The 19401-nt window shown below is 39.0% G+C and overlaps 1 protein-coding gene across 8 annotated transcripts in view; it reads left to right on the top strand.

Moving 5' to 3' along the window:
* ART3 (ADP-ribosyltransferase 3) overlaps window positions 1–19401 on the top strand; it is a 116656-nt gene that overhangs the window by 60482 nt on the left and 36773 nt on the right. For 6 of the 8 annotated variants that reach the window (XM_030819003.1, XM_030819009.1, XM_030819007.1 and 3 more), the window contains exons 1-3: window positions 11393–11519; window positions 12608–12685; window positions 18571–19282. In XM_030819003.1, coding sequence (XP_030674863.1) covers window positions 12617–12685; window positions 18571–19282 — 781 coding nt within the window. In that variant the 5' untranslated portion in view covers window positions 11393–11519; window positions 12608–12616. Of the gene's footprint in view, window positions 1–11392; window positions 11520–12607; window positions 12686–18570; window positions 19283–19401 lie in introns of those variants that run through there. The other 2 variants (XM_030819004.1, XM_030819005.1) reach the window with 1 other exon arrangement.

The following is a 19401-nucleotide window of genomic DNA, read 5'->3' on the forward strand; positions in this document are numbered from 1 at the left end:
TTTATTTTGTTCACTGACAACATCCCAACACATAGAATAGTGCTTGGCCTATAGTAGGTGCTCAATAAACATTTGTAGATTAAATGTAATGAAGGAATGAGTCATTGCAAAAACTTGTTACAATTATAAATAAGCATATACTAGATTCAAGATATAATTCACAAAGAGTTAAAAGCATTGCTGACCAAATCTCCCTTAACTAGGTCTTGAATATATTCTCTGTACCTTATACCATTTTAAGCTGGGAGTAAGGGGGAGAGAAATGAGGAGTTTAAAATGAGATTAAAAGAAGCTTATAATCTCTAGTTAGGAAGACAAGATTCACAAAAAGAAAATAGGAAAAAATCCTGAATTTTGTTGAAAAAATTAGAATATGGACTTACAATAAGGTCTCTCCAGTTGTGCCATACATATTCCTTTGATGAGAATTTCCCAATAGGTATTTAAGTAGTCATATATTTATATATCATTAACTATTTGACAGAGACTCGGAGAACATAAAAACAAGAAAGCTAAAAGTAATATAAAGCCTGCACTTGCAAATTAGTTTAAAACAATGATAGTGAAAAACAGAATAATTTTGGCATTAAACACTGAATTTATACAAATCTTTTAGAGTTTCACGTATTATACAAAGTTCTGAGGAAAAATTATTTTGAACCTAGAATTATATACTAGCCAACTGTTCATCAGATTCCCATTTCAAAAATGAAAGCACTGAAAATGTTTATCTTCCTTGCATCCTTTTTAAGGAAATAATTTCAGAATATATTCCTACAAAACAAAGATAAATATGAGGCAAAAAGCTGTAGATGCAGTAGCATGAGACAAAAAATAAATTAAAAAAAAAAAAAAACACTGTAGAGTACAAGAAATGGAAAAAGTACTCAGGGATTCAATTGAAAGATTTTCTAGTCTCCTAGTTGTTGGGCTAGCAGTTTGTCCAGGTTAGAACTGGTCTTCAAGAATAAGAACAAAATGGATTCCAAGCAATAGAATTGGAAATAGAAGCACATTAGGTAAATGACGGAGACAAATATTACTTTTCCCAACAACCACCATGATCACCACTACCACCACCACCAAAAAAGCCACTCAGAAACTAAAGGAAAAATAAAAAATTCTAGTGATCTAAATACAAAAGACACAAAAGTGGGGCATGATTTTAAGGGATTAGTGGAGTATGGGAAAGGAGTATTCGTTTGATTTTGACAGAAAAATGTTTTGTTTTGAGTGTGAATAGTGATCATGACATTGAAACAGCAGAGATGGAAATAAAATCCTAACTTGTGTCTTGTCTTTATATTAAAGAGTATATACCTGGTTGCAATAAATTTGCAGTAAACTATATTTTTGATTTTTAATTTTAGAATAGACCTGTACTTAAAGCATGACTACAGAACAAAAAGCAAATGTTATTACGTTTTGACAACATAAAGATAAAAGAACTACTGATGGAAGTTGGGAGGTGAAAGGCAGAAAGGAGATGAAGGGAAGGGTAACAGTGCTAACGCCCTCTTATTACAAAATGAGTACCAAAAAGAGAATATTGAAAGTGGGTGCTTTAAAATATACTAACAATATTGTTTCAATTATCAATGTTGGTAGAAAGATGGGAGTTGGAATATTGAGTAAATTTTTTTTTTTTTGAGACAGGGTCTCGCTCTGTCACCCAGGCTAGAGTGCAGTGGCGAGATCATGGGTCACGGCAACCTCCACCTCCCAGGTTCAAGCGATTCTCCTGCCTCAGCCTCCCGAGTAGCTGGGATTACAGGCACCTGCCACCATGCCTGGCTAGTTTTTGTATTTTTAGTAGAGACGGGGTTTCACCATGTTGGCCAGGCTGGTCTCGAACTCCTGAGCTCAAGTGATCTGCCCACCTTGGCCTCCCTAAGTGCTGGGATTACAGGCATGAGTAATTGTAGCCATAGTAGTGGTGAGTTCAATCAAGGAAGAAGTGTTTGCAAAGCAAAAATTGTGAGGCGCACCTCTGACCACCACAAAGTTCAAAAACAAACAATTACAAATATGGCGGGCTCACTGAGTGCTTTTGTACTGAATCATTTAATCTTGTGCATTTGTATTCTTATTGTATGCTTTTGGAATTTTTATTTAACAATAATTGGTATTCATTCATTCATTTCCAAACCTGTTCTCTTAACATGCCCATCTTTGGGATGTGGGAGGAAAGCAGAGTCCCTGGAGAAAACCCACACAGACGTGGGGAGAATGTGCAAACTCCACACAGATAGTGGTCCTGGCTGAGAATCAGGTTTTTTTCTCATTAATGGTATAATGAAATGGCCTTATTCAAGGACCTCCTGAACCTCCCACACTCTGATATAACCCTCCAACACACACACACACACACACACACACACACACACTCATTGAAATCATTGCCATAGAGACTCCCTGTCCTTGATAAGAATGTGTGTCTCTCACTGCAATAGGGGGAAAGAAAGTTGAGAATTAAAGCCTAGAGGCCTAAAATCTACCAATAGGATGTGTCCACAAATATAATAATATATTGCATTATAATAATATATACATATACAAATATGTTGTATTATATAGCATCAATATATTAAATATAATAAGGCAATATAATCGTTATATATCGAATGGTGTAGGGATAATATGCATTATTTTGAAAATACTAAATAGATATGTGTTTCATTCCCTTTATAAAGCCTGTCTGTACTCCGTAACCTTTAAGATTATCCTTAGTGGTCTGAAGGAAGGAAAAGGTTGATAATGCCAGAATAAGAAGTACATAAGATAAAGGTGAAAGAAATAGCACATAGGAAGTATGCCTAACAGGAATTGAGAGTAGAAGACCTGATTCTAGAACAGAGAAAAGGAGAAAAGAGAATTCAGACTCCTGTGGCTCCTCTGGACTGAAACCCTACAAAGGGTTGATGTAGGGGTTTAGAAACACCCTAGTAATTTTCAGGGAATCTTTTAGCAGCAGAGATTTTTTCTTTTCGTACTTCTCCTTGTGTTATAGGATCTTTTGGGTGTTGATATTCTTCCCCTGTAAACCTCTGTTGCCAGTGGGGCCTTTGCCCGATTTCTTGTCCTGTGTCCAGGAAGAATGAGGTATGCAGACAAATGAAGGGTGAGGAAGAAGAAGAGGAGATTTATTTAGTGCTAGAACTGCTCAGAAGGAGACAGACAGTGGGTAGCTCCCCTCTGTGTGCGGGCAGGTCGTCTGTCAAGTGTTCAGCTCTCAGCAGAGAGGAGGTCCTGGAGAGGGTAGCTCCTCTCTGCTCGCTGGTCATCCTGAGGTCTGCTCTTCTCTGCAGGCAGGTCATTTGGCAGTCTCTGCAGGTCTCTGAAGCTATTAGCAGAGAGGGTAATTAGCAGAGACGGTAGCTCCTCTCTGCTGCTGGTCATCCCGTCATCTGCTCAGCTCTGGCTGAGCCCAGCTATTTATGGGCCTCAGAGGGGAGGAAGTGCACACTGGTTGGCCCATGGGTGGTCATGGGCAGGCCTGGAAAAGGCACCAGTGTCCACTCCAGTCAATGGAACTGGCAGCCCGGGCCCCAGCCTTCAGGCCCTCCCTGACCTGACAGAGGGACCTTACCAGAGACCCACCTGGGACTCTGCTTCCCACTGCTCATGATGCCCAGGCTCAGCCTGACTTTGCTCCAATATTGGAGCAGGAGCCAACAGCAGGGAGAAGCCAAGCAGTGGGAGCAGGCACTTCTAAGCTTGTGAGGGCAGCGGGGCCTTCCCAGGCCCCCAAGAGTGCAGGGATACCTGAGTCTGCTGCCATAGTTTGGGCAGTTGCCCCCCTGCCCAGGAGGGTAGGGCTCTTGCCTGCTCTGTGGAACAGGCAGCCCTGGCCACACCTTCCTGCCACAGCTGGGATGATGGCAGGCCAACTGGAGTGGCTGCCACCATCACTTGGGCAAACTGGAGAATTTTTAAGGTCTCTTAGAAAAAGCATTATATTTAACAAGTTGAACATAACAAGGTAGCAGAATGAATTGGGAAAGGACAAAAGATTCTCTCCAGTTTACCTAAAATCAAAGTTGTCATGATAGAATTCCTAGGTTTCCCTTTGGGCTTAGGGAAGGTAACTGGGGTACAAACCAGTTTATGATCTTCTGTAGGAAGATGCCCACCAAGGGCAAAGGAGTGCATCTTGAGTTTGTGGGAGGCCCACCGAACAGGGTGAGAGGGCATAGAAATGGTTTGTCTTTAGAATGCCCAATGCCAGGAGGCTATGATGGGGGAATTTAGCAACCAGTTTCCCCAAATCGATAAAAAATACTAAGTTACTGAGCTAGCAATTAAATGTCACCATCGCTGGAGACCAGACTAACAGCTAGAACTAACAGAGAACAAAGAACAAACTACAATTTTTCCCAGTGTCAGTATGTCATAGTGTGAGGAATCATGGGCAAAAAGGAATATGTATTTCTCTTTATTGGAAATCAACGTAGTTCACAAACCCCCATGTAAAACACTAATCTTGTCAGTTAAAATTTGGTAACAGTAAAAACATTTAATCTTGTCAATTAAAATTTAGTCACTTCTAAGTTGAAACAGTTTTCTTTGAATAAATATTTAAATTCAGAGTTCTTTTTCTTCCTAAGACCAGTGGCCTGCCATTGAAGAAATAGCCTGTTCTGGTGCTGACCTCTAGTGGTCATTGGCCTTCCCTGAGGTATCTGATCCTGCTTGGTCCTTGGATGATAGAAATTTGCATTCACTACTGTAATGTCCTGCCTTGGCATCCAGTCCCTAAGATATAAATACCTTGTATTTATCTTACCACAACCCTAGGCTCCTTTGACTCACCTAGTTCTCTTTCCTCATCTTTCATGGGCCATTGCATTACAGATACTTTACTGTGGTAGTCTTCACATTGGGATACATATATATCTGGGGGTACACAAATTTCAGGGAGTATGTAGGCAAGATAGTTTTTGTTGTTGTTTGTTAAAATTTGCCTTATTTAGGTATTATTTATATAAATAAAATTCACAAATTTGAAGTGTACAGTTCTGTGACTTTTGATGAATGTATATCATCATGTAACACCTACTACAATCATGATATAAAACATTTCATCACCCAAAAAATGTTCCCTCATGCCCATATTGTGGCATGTATTAATAGTTTATTCTTTTTCAAAGCGTGTTTATTGAGATATAATTCACATACAATACCATTCAGTAAGGAAGATTGGATAAAGTAAATGTGGTACATATACACTATGTAATACTATGCAGCCATAAAAAAGAATGAGATTATGTCCTCTACAGGAACATGGATGAAGCTAGAGGCCATTATCCTTAGCAAACTAATGCGGGAACAGAAAACCAAATATCACATGTTCTCACTTGTAAGTGGAAGCCAAATCATGAGAACACATGGACACAAAGCGGGGACCAACAGGCACTGGGGCCTACTTGAGGGTGGAGGGTGGGAAGGGGAAGAGGATAGAGGATCAGAAAAAAATAACTGTTGTGTACCTTGGGTGATGAAGTAATTGGTACAACAAACCCCTCTGACACGAGTTTACCTATATAACAAACCTACACATGTGCCCTTGAGCCTAAAATAAAAGTTTAAAAGAAAAAAATATTCATTCATGTATTCACTTGTATGGGTTTTTTTTTTGTTTTTGTTTTTAAGAAATGAGGTCTCACTGTGTTGCCCCAGTGGCATTGAACTCCTAGGCTCAAGTGATCCTCCTTTAGCTACCCCAACCACTGTGCGTGGCTTAAATAGTTTTTATTGTGTGTACAGATTTGTGCAACCATCACTGCAATCATTTTTAGAACTACTGATACATGCAAAAACATTGATAGATTTCATATTGTTATGCTAAGAAGTTAGTCATAAAAAATTACATACTGACTGTATGATAATAGTTACATGTCATGCTAGGAAAGGCAAAGAAGATCAGTGACTTCCAGAGCCTTGGGTGAAGGGAGGAGATTGAATACAAAGGACATGTGGTGACTTTTTTGGGGAGATGAAATGTTTTCATTACTCTAAAAAGAAGCCCAGTATGCATTAACAGTCTTCCTCATTTCCCCAGTATATGTCCAGCCCTAAAAAAATCATTAATCTACTTTCTGTCTGTATAGATCTGTCTATTCTGGACATTTCATGTAAATGTATCAATACTTAATTCCTTTTTTTTTTTTTTTGAGACAGAGTCTGTCTCTGTCACCCAGGCTGGAGTGCAGTGGCACTATCTCAGCTCACTACAACCTCCACCTCCCAGGTTCAAGCGATTTTCCTGCCTCAGACTCCCTAATGGCTGGGATTACAGGCACGCGCCACCACACTCAGCTAATTTTTGTATTTTTAGTAGAGACAGGGTTTCACCATGTTAGCTAGGCCAGTCTCGAACTCCTGGTCTCAAGTGATCCGCCTGCCTTGGCCTCCCAAAGTCCTGGGATTACAGGCATGAGCCACCGCATCTGGCCTTAATTCCTTTTTATGGTGGAATAATATTCCAGTGTGTGGGTATATCACAGTTTGTATATCCATTTACTGGTTGGTGGACATTTGGATTGAAATCTAGACCACTTTTTGACTATTATATTTATAGATAACACTGCTATGAACATTTGTGCACAAGTTATTTTGTGAACATACCCAAGATGTAGGCCTCAGTGTGGAATTTCTGGATCTTGGGCATATACCCAAGATATATGCCTAGGAGTGGAATTTCTGGATCATGTAGTAACCCTATGTTTAACATTTTGAGGACATTTGTTCCTTTTTATTGCTGAGTGTTATTTCATTTGTTTATCCATTTGCCAGTTGATGGACATTTGGGTTGTTCCTACCTTTTGACTGTTATGAATCAACTGGCTGTGAACATTTGACAGGTGTGAACATACACTTTAATAATTTCTTTTAAGTATAATGAATTCCTGTAAGTAGAATTACTGGGTCATATGGTAAATATATAAGTTTAACTTTATGAAAACTGCCAAATTGTTTAAAAAATAGCTGTATCATCTTGCATTCCCATCAGTAATGTATGAAAGTTTCAGTAGCTCCATATTCTCATCAACATTTTATGTTGTTAGTCTTTAATTTTAGCCATTCTAGTGGATGTGTAGTGGTTTTAGTTTGCATTTACCTGATGCTAATAATGTTGAACATCGTTTTCTACTTGTTTGTCATTTATATATCTTCCTTTGTGAAGTGTCAATTCAGATCTTTTGCCCGTAATCATTCAATAAAATAATCATTTTATCCTTGCTTGAAAAAGCTACAGTCTTTATTCAATCCAATTTAGCTTAGTCTGCATCTACCATGGAACTGAATGTAGCTGGAGAAAAACACAACCATCTTAAGTGGTTTCATTTTAAATTCAAGTAGGCCCTTAATGCAGCCCAGCAATCATAATGCATTCACTCTTCTCCTTTTCTAGATGACTATTTCATTCTTTCTCCAATTTCTTCAAATCTCTGTCACTTAAACCATCATCTTTTGTTACTACTTTTTTGAGAAAATTGAAGCAAGTAGAAAAGAATTTTTATTACAACCCACTTCTTTCCAGCATCTGCCAATATACTGTGCCTTTCCTCCTGTTCATATTAGATGAACTGCTCCTGCTCTTATCTAAGGCCACCTCATCTGCTTGTATGCTATGTCTCATCCCCTTTTGCCTACTCAAGAAGATTGACCCAATCATTCTACCCTCTCTCTGCTATATTATTAGTTTTTTCCTCCATCTACTAGATCATATCCAACATGCTGATTTTTTTCTGTCTTTAAAAATATTTCTGGCCAAGCACAGTGGCTCATGCCTATAATCCCAGCACTTTGGGAGGCCAAGGCAGGTGGATCATTTGAGGCCAGGAATTCAAGACCTGCCTGGCCAACATGGTGAAACCCCATTTCTACTAAAAATACAAAAATTAGCCAGGCTTGGTGGTGGGCAGCTACGCTGGAGTCTGAGGCAGGAAAATCACTTAAACTGGGGAGGCAGAGGCTGCAGTGAGCCGAGATAGGGAGGCGGAGGCTGTAGTGAGCTGAGATCGTGCCACTGCACTCCAGCCTGTGTGACAGAGTGAGACTCCATCTCAAAAAAAAAAAAAAATTCCTGGACTCTCTTCTTTACCTTTTCCCCGGTCCCACCATCAAGCTATACTGCCTCATTCCTTTTATGTCCTTTATAGAAAAACTCCTTGAAAGAGTCAAAGATATCAACCATCTCCAATGTCTCCAATTCCTCTTTTCACTCTTTCTTAGGCCATTCTAACCAGGCTTTCATCTCCACTGTTCTATCAGACCTGCTCTTATCAAAACTTTCAATGTCCTCGACATTGCCAAATCCAATCGTCAGTTCTCAGTCCTCATCTTACTTCACCTATCAGAAGCTTTTAACACATTTGATCTTTCCTTTCTTTTGTAAATATTGTCTTCACTTGAGTTCCAGGATACTTTTTCCATACACGATCTTCTCCATGTCAATCAATGACAACTCCATCCTTCCAGCTATTCAAGCTAAAAATCTTGAAACTATTCTTTACTCCCCTCTTTTTCTTGCAGCCCACATTTGGTTTGTCAGTGCATCCTATTGCCTCAATCTTCAAATTATATCCTGCATTTCAGTCTAAACATTTTTTTTGTTTTTGTTTTTGAGACAGGGTCTTGCTCTGTTGACCAGGCTGGGGTGCAGTGGCACCATCATAGCTCACTGTAATCTGGAACTCCTGGGCTCAAGAGATCTTCCTGTCTCAGCCTCCCAAGTAGCTAGGACTACAGGCATGTGCCACTGCACCTGGCTAATTTTTAAAATTTTTTTATAGAGACAAGGTCTCCCTGTGTTGCCCAGGCCAAGACTCCTGGCTTCAAGCCATCCTCCTGCCCTGGCTCCCTAAATCTCTGAAATTACAAGCACTTTAACTGTATAATAAATTGATAACTTTATAGATCATTTCCATTTACTTTTTTGTGAGTTATTACATTTTTGAAAATACAGTAGACTTTTAGAACCCACAAATGCTTTTCTTTATCATATCAGGAAATACTGTGTCTAATCTACAAAAGTCAGATTTTTAACAGGCTCAAATAAAAATGGCTTGTTTCTAACAACCAAACAAACAACAAAGCAACAACATAAACATACACTCAGAGATCCACTTCATACCACCTCAGCAACAGCAGCAACACACATACACACATCTACTTCTCATTACGTTTAATGCTGCCTTCCTGATTCAAGCCACCATAATCTCTGCTTGCATTATTATAATAACCTGTCAATTAGTCTTCTTACATTCACCCTACAGACCATTTTCAGCATAACAGCCAGAGTGATCCTCTTAAACAATAAATCAGATCATGTTACACCTCTTTTTAAAACCTGTGATTTGCTCCTTTTCTCTTAGAGTGAAAGCCAGTGTTCTTACAGTGGCCTACAAAGATTGACATGGTCTTCCCGCCACCCCCTTACATCTCTGACCTTATCTTGTACTACTCTAATGTTCCAGCCATATTGGCCTGCTTACTATTCCTCAAACAAAAGTAGGCATTCTCTTGTCTCAGGGCTTTAGTACGTGCTATTCACTGTGTTTGACTACCACAGTCTTCATGGCTGATCTCTTTCAAGTCTTTGCTCAAATACCACCTTTCAGTGAGTCTTCCCTAACAATCCAATTTAAATTGCAAACACTCCGTGCACTCCTAGTCTCCTTTGTGCTACTTATAAACAAAAGCCAAAACCATAGCACTCACTACATTCTAACATACTTGCATAATTTACGTACTTATTTTAGTTATTTGACTACCTTCTCTCACAAGAATATAAACTTCACAAAGGCAAGATGTTTATCCATTTTGTTCACTGGTTTAGCTCTAGTACCTAAAACAGTTCCTAGCACATTTTAAGGACTCAAATATTTGTTCAATGAATGAATGAAAGAAATTTAGTTAAAAACTGGAACAAAACAGGAATGGAGGCCAGCGACAGGAGAACTTCTCTACCTCATTTCCTGAAGGCCTACATGCCTGGGATTTAAAAGCAGGTTATTGTGAGCCTAAGGCCTGAAAACATGCAAACTCTCTTTTTTCTTTGTAACCAAACTCCTACTTTTAAAAAAATGATAGTATTTCTGGGAGTGAGTCTGTGCTGTGTATTTAATCTTGGATTGCCAAGCCAGTGAGGTGGGGAAAGGTTGGAAAGTATCTCGATTCTAAAGAGTAGAGTTGGATTTTGTAAATATAGGTGTATTTCATGATAATTTAAAATGTTTTCTTGAAGTAATATATGTGTGTACAAAAAAATACACATATCATAATTATATAGCTCAGCGAATTTTCCCAAACTGAATTTGTCAATGTAATTGGCATCCATAGCAAAATGCAGAACCCAGCTAACATCTCAGATGCTCCTCTGTGCCCTTTCCAGTTACTAGCTACTACCCAGGGTGACCACTATTCTGACTTCTCATGTCTTGGAAGTGTTTTGCCTAATTTTGTTCTTGATATAAATTAAATCATACAGTATAAACATGCTTGTATCTCTTTTTTTACTCAAAACTTTTTTTATGAGATTTATCCACATTGTTATATATGGTCAGAATTTGTTCATTTTCAGTGCTATATAAAATTTCACTTACAGTTTAACCATTCTACTGTTGATGGACATTTAGATGATTTCCAGTTTGGGGGTTATTATGAATAGTGCTAATATCAACATTCTATTAATGTATTTTGGTGTATGTATGCGTGAATGTCTTAGGACATTTTTGTGTTTTTTAAATCCACAGTCAGTGAACCCTAAGTGTTCCTCAGCATTGCAGTCAGTTTATTTACCATATATATGTTACTCAAATGACAGCTGTAGTTGCAGGCATTACCAAATCCTTCCCTCCTTAATGTTGTCACTGGACTTTGTCTATTCTTGGGATTCTTAACATGTTGTAATTTGGTTACGTATGCATATTCATGTTTTTTATTAGATTGTGAGTGCTTTTTAGTACTTCGTTTTACTTGCTTATGTATCCCAACTCCTGACAAGGTACCTGAAATACAGTAAGCTAGTTGAGCGAATGGTGATAGCTGTCACCATTGCCAGTGATTAACAAAGCAAGTTTCCCTAGTTATGTGAATCACTTAGCCTAGAGTAAAATCCATGCTTTAGTTTGATATCTCAGTGTCAAAGGATTAGGAATGGGAAGTCATTTCTCTCTGAGAGAAGCCCAGAACTGTGGGCTCAGAACTGAATGTGCTGTGTGGCTAAAGGGAATTGCTATGGCTTTACAAGCCTCTTGGAGTTTTAAAGTGTTAACAGCAGTGATTCCAAGGCATAGTGTGGGGGGCCAGATATAAATAGCAGAACACAAGTAGCGTAATGTGCCACTGCCAAGCTACTGCTGGGGGTGTTTATAAAAAGAAAAGCATTCCTGTCTCAGCTCTCACTGTCAACAACATCCCATCCTGAAGACTCGCTTACCACAACTGAGAGTGTCGGGAGTCAGTTTGAGGCCTAGCATCATTTAAACTTCCTCCAAAGGCACAAAAGCCAGGTAAACCTTTTGACTTACTTACACTCAGACTAAAGAAATGAACAATTTTTAGGAAAATCCTGATCCAAAGCTTGCTTAAAACATATTGCCTTGTGACAGATATCTATCATCTTATATTCAAATCTTTTTTGGAAAGAGAAGTTTAACACAAAGTAGCATGTTGGTACTATATTTTAGTATTTTTAGTAAAAACAAAACAAAACTGCTTCTGAAGAAATATGGGAAATTGAGGCCAAAATGATCTATAAAAAGGAAGACTATCTCCCTTCCCCTGTGCTGTTCATTCTCATTTTTAGAATCCAGAATGTGGTGATTGGTAGGATAAAATAGAAGCTTCATTTGAGTTACCTTATCATAAATACTGGGATGAATATTAGGCATTCAGCCAATAGTTGTATAATCTTAGAATTGCTGCCTACCCAGTTCCTTCTTATTCTTGTTCCCGCTTTCAGAAAGTTATGTAAGACACTTATTTTACCCTCGGGCTTCTCTTGATTGTATTTGTGGGAAGGGGGCCATCTCTGACAATCCACTGCTTTGTACCACTACTGGCCTCATCATCTCCTCTTTGTACCACTACTGGCCTCATCATCTCCTCTGTCCCACTCAAAAGGGCATGACTTAATGTGCAAAGAGGATAGAAGAATGGATAATGTGCATGGACATATTCCTGGGGAATTCTTAGAAACTGGGAGCTATTTGAGACTGCTGTTTTTTAGTCTGATTGTGTTATTTCCTGTGCATGCTGAGGGGAGATTTAGAGATGGGAAGAGAATATGACTCCCAGTGACTGTGGTGGGAGAGATGACATGTCTGGAGGAGTATGGAAATGGACAGATTTATCTTGAGCAAATCACTGAAATTCTAAGGAGTTTTTGTTTCCTTGTCTGTAGAATGAGAACATTAGACCGCTAGATAAAAGCCTAATGGCTCTTGTAGCCCGTTAGGAATTTATTGATAATCACTTTCTGACCATCATGCTATCCACTCACATTCTAAATGAAAAAAATGCACAGTGTCATCCTATTCTACTTCCCTACACCTCTCTTTTGAGTCTACTGAATTGAAGTTTCTTTATTTTAATTTAGAAGAGAAAAATGAAGACAGGACATTTTGAAATAGTCACCATGCTGCTGGCAATCATGATTCTAGTGGACATTTTCCAGGTAATGTTGGGAATGTGAAGCATGTGGTTATTGGAATGGAAATTCGTGTTTTTGTTTGTTTGTTTGTTTTTGTTTTGACAGAGTCTCGCCCTGTTGCCCAGGCTGGAGTGCAGTGGCGCGATCTCGGCTCACTGCAAGCTCCGCCTCCCGGGTTCATGCCATTCTCCTGCCTCAGCCTCCGGAGTAGCTGGGACTACAGGCGCCTGCCACCACACCTGGCTAATTTTTTGTATTTTTGGTAGAGACGGGTTTTCACCGTGTTAGCCAGGATGGTCTCTATCTCCTGACCTCGTGATCCACCCGCCTTGGCCTCCCAAAGTGCTGGGATTGCAGGCGTGAGCCACCGCGCGTGGCCTGGAATGGAAATTCTTGATATAACATTACCTGAGGCATCTGTGTGGCTTGATGGTGGAAATGAAAGTAGGTAGGATAGGTAAATTAATTTATTATAAGTAGCTCTTTTCATTTTAAATATGTGACACGTTAACTGTAAAAAGTTGAAAAAATTAAAATTAAGCAAAAAGAGGAAAGTAAAGATTATTCATAATTCCTCCACTCAGAGGGAATGATTCCCAACCTGTTGGTGTATACAGGCTTCTTGGCTTTTTTCTATGTGTATGCTGTTTTTAATTTACAAAAATGGGTTCACACTGTACATAGTATTTTTTCTTTGCATTTTAAGTTAATACTATGCTGCATGTCTCGCATGTCATCAGATATTCTGAAAATATGTTTTTCTCCAAATAAGATAATGCTGCATTGTTTGATTACATGTTTTTTAATTAATGACCATTTTCTCACTTTTTTTTTTCTGGCAGAACTTTTATGATTTTATTTGCAATTGATTCTTTAAGCATCCTGTAATATATTTTTATGTAAAATATAATATTTCACTTGATTTTTTCCCCCACATTGTTAGCTGCCACATTACTTATGGGTATTTGTGCACCATTTTAGATGGCTTTTTAAAAATATCTTAAATTCTTAAACTGTTATCCTTTTTTGAATTTAATACTCTAATCCATTTTCTATAGAATCATTGTGTATCCTGTTGCCTGTGTCGCAGTATGTTTTTTATTGAAATATAATTTACATGCCATAAAAATTCACCATTTTTAGCTGTATACTTCAGTGGTTTTAGTATATTCATTATGTTCTGCAACCATCACCACTACCTGATTGCAGAACATTTCCATCAACCCAAAAAGAAACCCTGTAGTTATTAGCAGTCAGCCCCAATTTTCTCCATCCCCCATTCCCTGGCAACCACTGTCTACTTTCTGTGTCTATGGTTTTGCCTATTCTGGATATTTCGCCTGAATGGAATCATACATATGTGACCTTTTGTGTCTGGCTTCTTTCAGTTAGCATAATGTTCTCAGGAGTCCTATCAGTACTTCATTCTTTCTTATAGCCAAGTAATATTCTATCTTATGGCCATACCGCATCTTGTTTATCCATTTATCAGCTGATGGACATTTGGGTTGTTTCCACTTTATGGCTATTATGAATAGTGTTGTTGTGAACATTTATGCACAAGTTTTTGTGTGAACATGTGTTTTATTTTTCTTTTTAAAAACTTTTCTAATCATATAGTCTTGACATATTGAGATACTACAAACACTATTTGGTTATTTGGTAGCATTACAGAGTAAAGTTTACTTATATATAGGAAATACATATGTAAGAATGAATTTGGGGGTTATGATTTATGATTCATAACAAAATTACCTATTGTTGTGAACATGTTTCACTTCTCTCGGGTATACACCTAGTAGTGGAATTGCTGGGTTGTACGGTAATTTTATGTTAACTTTTTAAGGAACTGCCAAACTTTTTCATACTAGCTGCACGGTATTACAATCCCACCAGCAGTATATTAGGGTTCTAATATCTCTGCATCCTTGTGTTACATGTTACTTGGTTTTTCATCATTTATAGCCATCGTAGAGGATATGAAGTGGTATTTCATTGTGGTTTTGATTTGGTTTTCAATATACTCTTGCAACATAATTTAAGTATATTTGTTCTGTAATTGTTTCATGATTTGTTTAGCCAGTTTCTCTCCTTGACCTTTAGGTCATTTCCATATTTTTGTAAGAAATTTTTGGTAATTGAATTTCATCAGTATGGGCTTTTTTTCTCAGTGGTTATGTCAGAGGAGTATAATCAGCTTGTTCACCAAGCCTTTTGTACCTGTTTTTTAGTATCTGTTCAGTTGTCCCTGAATAGTGGTGGCATTTATGAACTTTGTCACTGCTCAAGGCACGCACCATACAAAATACACAATCAGCTATGGTGTCTGGCCAGAAAGACTTGATGTCTAAAATTAGACATCTGGAGACTGGTTAGAGGCATAGGGAAAAGACAGGAACACAGTAGATCAACTCTGATATAATGTAAGGAATGTGGGAGGTGTTTTCAGGGTCTGGTGTCTTATACGGTGTTGAAGTCTTGAAGATAAATCAGGCATTGGCACCCAAGCTGCACTCTGGTACATTCTGTGCTGTAGAGGAAAGTGCATTTCTTGGCTATGAGATGGCAGTGATTTGATCTCCTGAAGCTCAAATTCCCATGTCAGGAAACTGACCTACAAACCCAGGACTTATGGGGGTCTTAATGACTTCCATGGCAGAATTCTCTGTGGCTAGTAATCAAGACAGTTTCTGAAGCTGGCACAGTTCCCTCATTTGTAAAATGGTGTTAATGATTTTCTGTTTAACCTTTTATAAATGTTATGAAGACAGAATTACACTCTTTTTCAAGTGCTACATAAATGTCCATGTTCTTCATAATTGGAAACATTCTGATTCTTTAGAGGCAACAGAACAGTTCGGTTAAGAGGACAAGACGGCCGGGCGCAGTGGCTCATGCCTGTAATCCCAGCACTTTGGGAGGCCAAGATAGGCGGATCACGAGATCAGGAGATCGAGACCATCCTGGCTAAGACGGAGAAACCCCGTCTCTACTAAAAATACAGAAAAATTAGCCGGGCATGGTGGCGGGCATCTGTAGTCCCAGCTACTGGGGAGGCTGAGGCCGGAGAATGGCGTGAACCTGGGAGGCGGAGCTTGCAGTGAGCTGAGATAGTGCCACTGCACTCTAGCCTGGGCGACAGAGCGAGACTCCGTCTCAAAAAAAAAAAAAAAAAAGGACAAGACTCTGGAATTAGACTGCCTGAGTTCAAATTCCAATTCCATGTAAGTCTCAATCTCTTAGTTTCCTCATCTTTGTAAAAAAATAAGGCGGGGAGCTAAAAATAGTACCCTACCTCACAAGGTTGCCAAACACTTAGTGCCTGGCGTATAGAAAGAACTCTGGAGATGTTTGTTAAACCTAGTGATAGAGGGGCCACACAGTGTGTCTGAGAAGGAAATATGTAGGAAAAGTTCACAAATAAATAGATGGCTTTAAATAAGAACCAGGTCGTTGTGTCTGTATGATTGTAAGTTTCGTCTTAGACATGTTACATTTGAAGGGTCTTTGAACATTCAAGTGGAGGTGTTAAGTAGGCAGATAAATTTGATATATAGGACTGGCACTTACAGGATGGATCAGATATATTTAGATCATAATTGAAACTGTAAGCATGTATATAACTGCCTGGGGAGCGTAGAGTTGACAGTTAGAAAATATGTAGCCTTGAGAAACTCCAACATTTAGTGGCTAATTGGAATATGTTCGGTCTGCAAAAGAGTCTAAGAAGAAATGCCCCCTTAAGTGAGAGCTGTTTGGGTGGAGAAATGGGTGGGAAGCCATAATGGCGAGGGTTGAGCTATAAGTGGGAAATGAAGTGGAGATGGCAAGGATAGACATCTCTTTCAAGATGTTTGTTCGTGAGGGAGAGAAGAAAGATGGGAAAGGAGATACCTAGAGCAGGATATGGAAGCAAGTTTTGTTTTGCTTTTACAAGTTAGTATCTCTGTCTCTCTCTGTCTCTCTCTCTCACTCTCTCTCTCTCTCACACCCACACACACACACACAGAGAGAGTTTTTAAGAATCATTCACGTAGAACCTGTAACTTTTTTTTTTGATTCTGTAACTTTAACAGCTTCTGGCTAAATGTGTCTATAAAGTCTTCAACTGAGGTCCCTAAGCAGACTTATGCAACTATGCACCATACAAGTATAGAATAATGGAAGAGGCATTATCCTTTTATTTGTAGGAACCCATAAATGGTATTCCTGGGGAGATTTGATCATCTTATTTTTTGATCCATAAGCCAGAGTACAGGGTTCTAATTTAGTTCACTTGAATTATTTTGTCAGGTTCTGTGCTAGGTGTGTAGGATTCAAAGATAAAAACGATACAGATCCTATCCTTAAGGAACTAACAGTATAATATATATATTCCTAGCATGAAATAATAGAAAATAACCACATCACACTGGAGAAAGACCTTATGAAAAAGTAATAATAACCACGGTATGTTAAAGACTTGATATGTGCCAGGCATGGGGCAAAGGGCTTTGCATATATTCATTATGTAATTTAATTCTCACAGCCATCCCATAGTTAAAATATTATTTTCTCCACTTTATCTTCATTTTTTAATTTATTTTTTATTTTTTGAGATGGAGTTTTGCTCTTTTGCCCAGGCTGGAGTGCAGTGGTGCAGTCTCCGCTCACTGCAACCTCCGCCTTCCGGTTTCAAGCAATTCTCCTGCCTCAGCTTCCTGAGTAGCTGGGATTACAGGCGCCTGCCACTATGCTTAGCTAATTTTTGTATTTTTAGTAGAGATGGGGTTTCATCATGTTAGCCAGGCTGGTCTTGAACTCCTGAACTCCTGACCTCATGATCTGCCCGCCTCGGCCTCCCAGAGTGCTGGGATTACAGACATGAGCCACTGCGCCCGGCCTTTTATCCTCATTTTTTTAAAATTGAAAACTTGAGGATTAGAAATGTCAAGTAACTTTCCCATACCTAGTTAGTAACAAATGGGATTTGAATTCAGATCTGCCTGGCTTCAAAGTGGTGTTAATTACATTACACCACCCTGCTTCTTATGGTATGTGAACATATGTATATGTATAATTTAGTTGTATGTGGTATTATGCCTCTTCAGTTGTATGTGACTGAAATACAATTCAAACTAGCTGAAGCAAACAGGGAATTTATTGATTCTTACAACTGGTGAAGAAAACAGTCTTAGGTACAGTTAGGCCCAGCGTCTAAAGTATGTTTTCGGGGCCTCGTCTCTAACTCTCAGCTCAGCAAGCCTTATTTGTTGCTTTATTTTAAGACAGAATTCTCCATGGGATTAAAGAATAACTGTTGGAAGCCCTAGGTCAATATTATCCTTACAGCTTATAGCTTTAGAGGAAGAAAGATCCATTTTTTTCCTCTGGGAGCTCTGATTGCTAGACTTAGATCACCTGCTTATCCAGGAGGTGCAAAATCATTTCTACCCAGGCCATATGGACAAGGGAGGGGGCAACCCCAAAGGAAAAGGAGTAATGTTTGTCATTATGTGTTATAGGTCATGAATAATATTTTGCATATGATACTTCAAATTCCCAACAGCCTTGAAGGGTCAAAGAAATCTAGCTAAGATGTTCAAAGCCAGGACTGCCACCCATTTCTTTAGCTTCACATTCATTGTTCTCTGCTCTGTACCATAATGTCCAGATAAATGAGCTACAGGCACAATCTCACCCATACCTCTCACCCACTGACATTTACTCTTTCACACAAATATGTCACAGCTGAGAAAAGTTATCAACAGCAATGGAATATACTTCCTGCTTAAAAACCTACTCAAAATTGGTTATAAGTAAGGAGATAATTTTGGCAAGATATGAGAAGGTGGGGGTAATAATGTGAGAGAAAATGATACTCACTAAATTTCTTATTTCAAGAGTATTAATTTCTTTTTCCTTTAAAGGTGACAGCTGAAGTGTTAGACATGGCAGATAATGCGTTTGATGATGAATACCTGAAATGTATGGACAGGATGGAAATTAAATACGTTCCCCAACTGCTAAAGGAGGAAAAAGCAAGCCACCAGCAATTAGATACTGTGTGGGAAAATGCAAAAGCCAAATGGGCAGCCCGAAAGACTCAAATCTTTCTCCCTATGAATTTTAAGGATAACCATGGAATAGCCCTGATGGCATATATTTCCGAAGCTCAAGAGCAAACTCCCTTTTACCATCTGTTCAGTGAAGCTGTGAAGATGGCTGGCCAATCTCGAGAAGATTATATCTATGGCTTCCAGTTCAAAGCTTTCCACTTTTACCTGACAAGAGCCCTGCAGTTGCTGAGAAGACCTTGTGAGGCCAGTTCCAAAACTGTGGTATATAGAACAAGCCAGGGCACTTCATTTACATTTGGAGGGCTAAACCAAGCCAGGTTTGGCCATTTTACCTTGGCATATTCAGCCAAACCTCAGGCTGCTAATGACCAGCTCACTGTGTTATCCATCTACACATGCCTTGGAGTTGACATTGAAAACTTTCTTGATAAAGAAAGTGAAAGAATTACTTTAATACCTCTGAATGAGGTTTTTCAAGTGTCACAGGAAGGGGCTGGCAATAACCTTATCCTTCAAAGCATAAACAAGACCTGCAGCCATTATGAGTGTGCATTTCTAGGTGGTAAGTGTCTGCTCTGTCTGTGCTGCTTGGCTGGGAGGGAAGGAGTGAGATTCTTAGGCTTAGGGGAAGGTCAGTGAAAGGAGGGTGAGAGGTGTTTGAAAGGTGAAATGACATTTGGC

The sequence above is a fragment of the Nomascus leucogenys genome, chromosome 9, assembly GCF_006542625.1.
Source record: "Nomascus leucogenys isolate Asia chromosome 9, Asia_NLE_v1, whole genome shotgun sequence".
NCBI classification, from domain to species: domain Eukaryota; kingdom Metazoa; phylum Chordata; class Mammalia; order Primates; family Hylobatidae; genus Nomascus; species Nomascus leucogenys.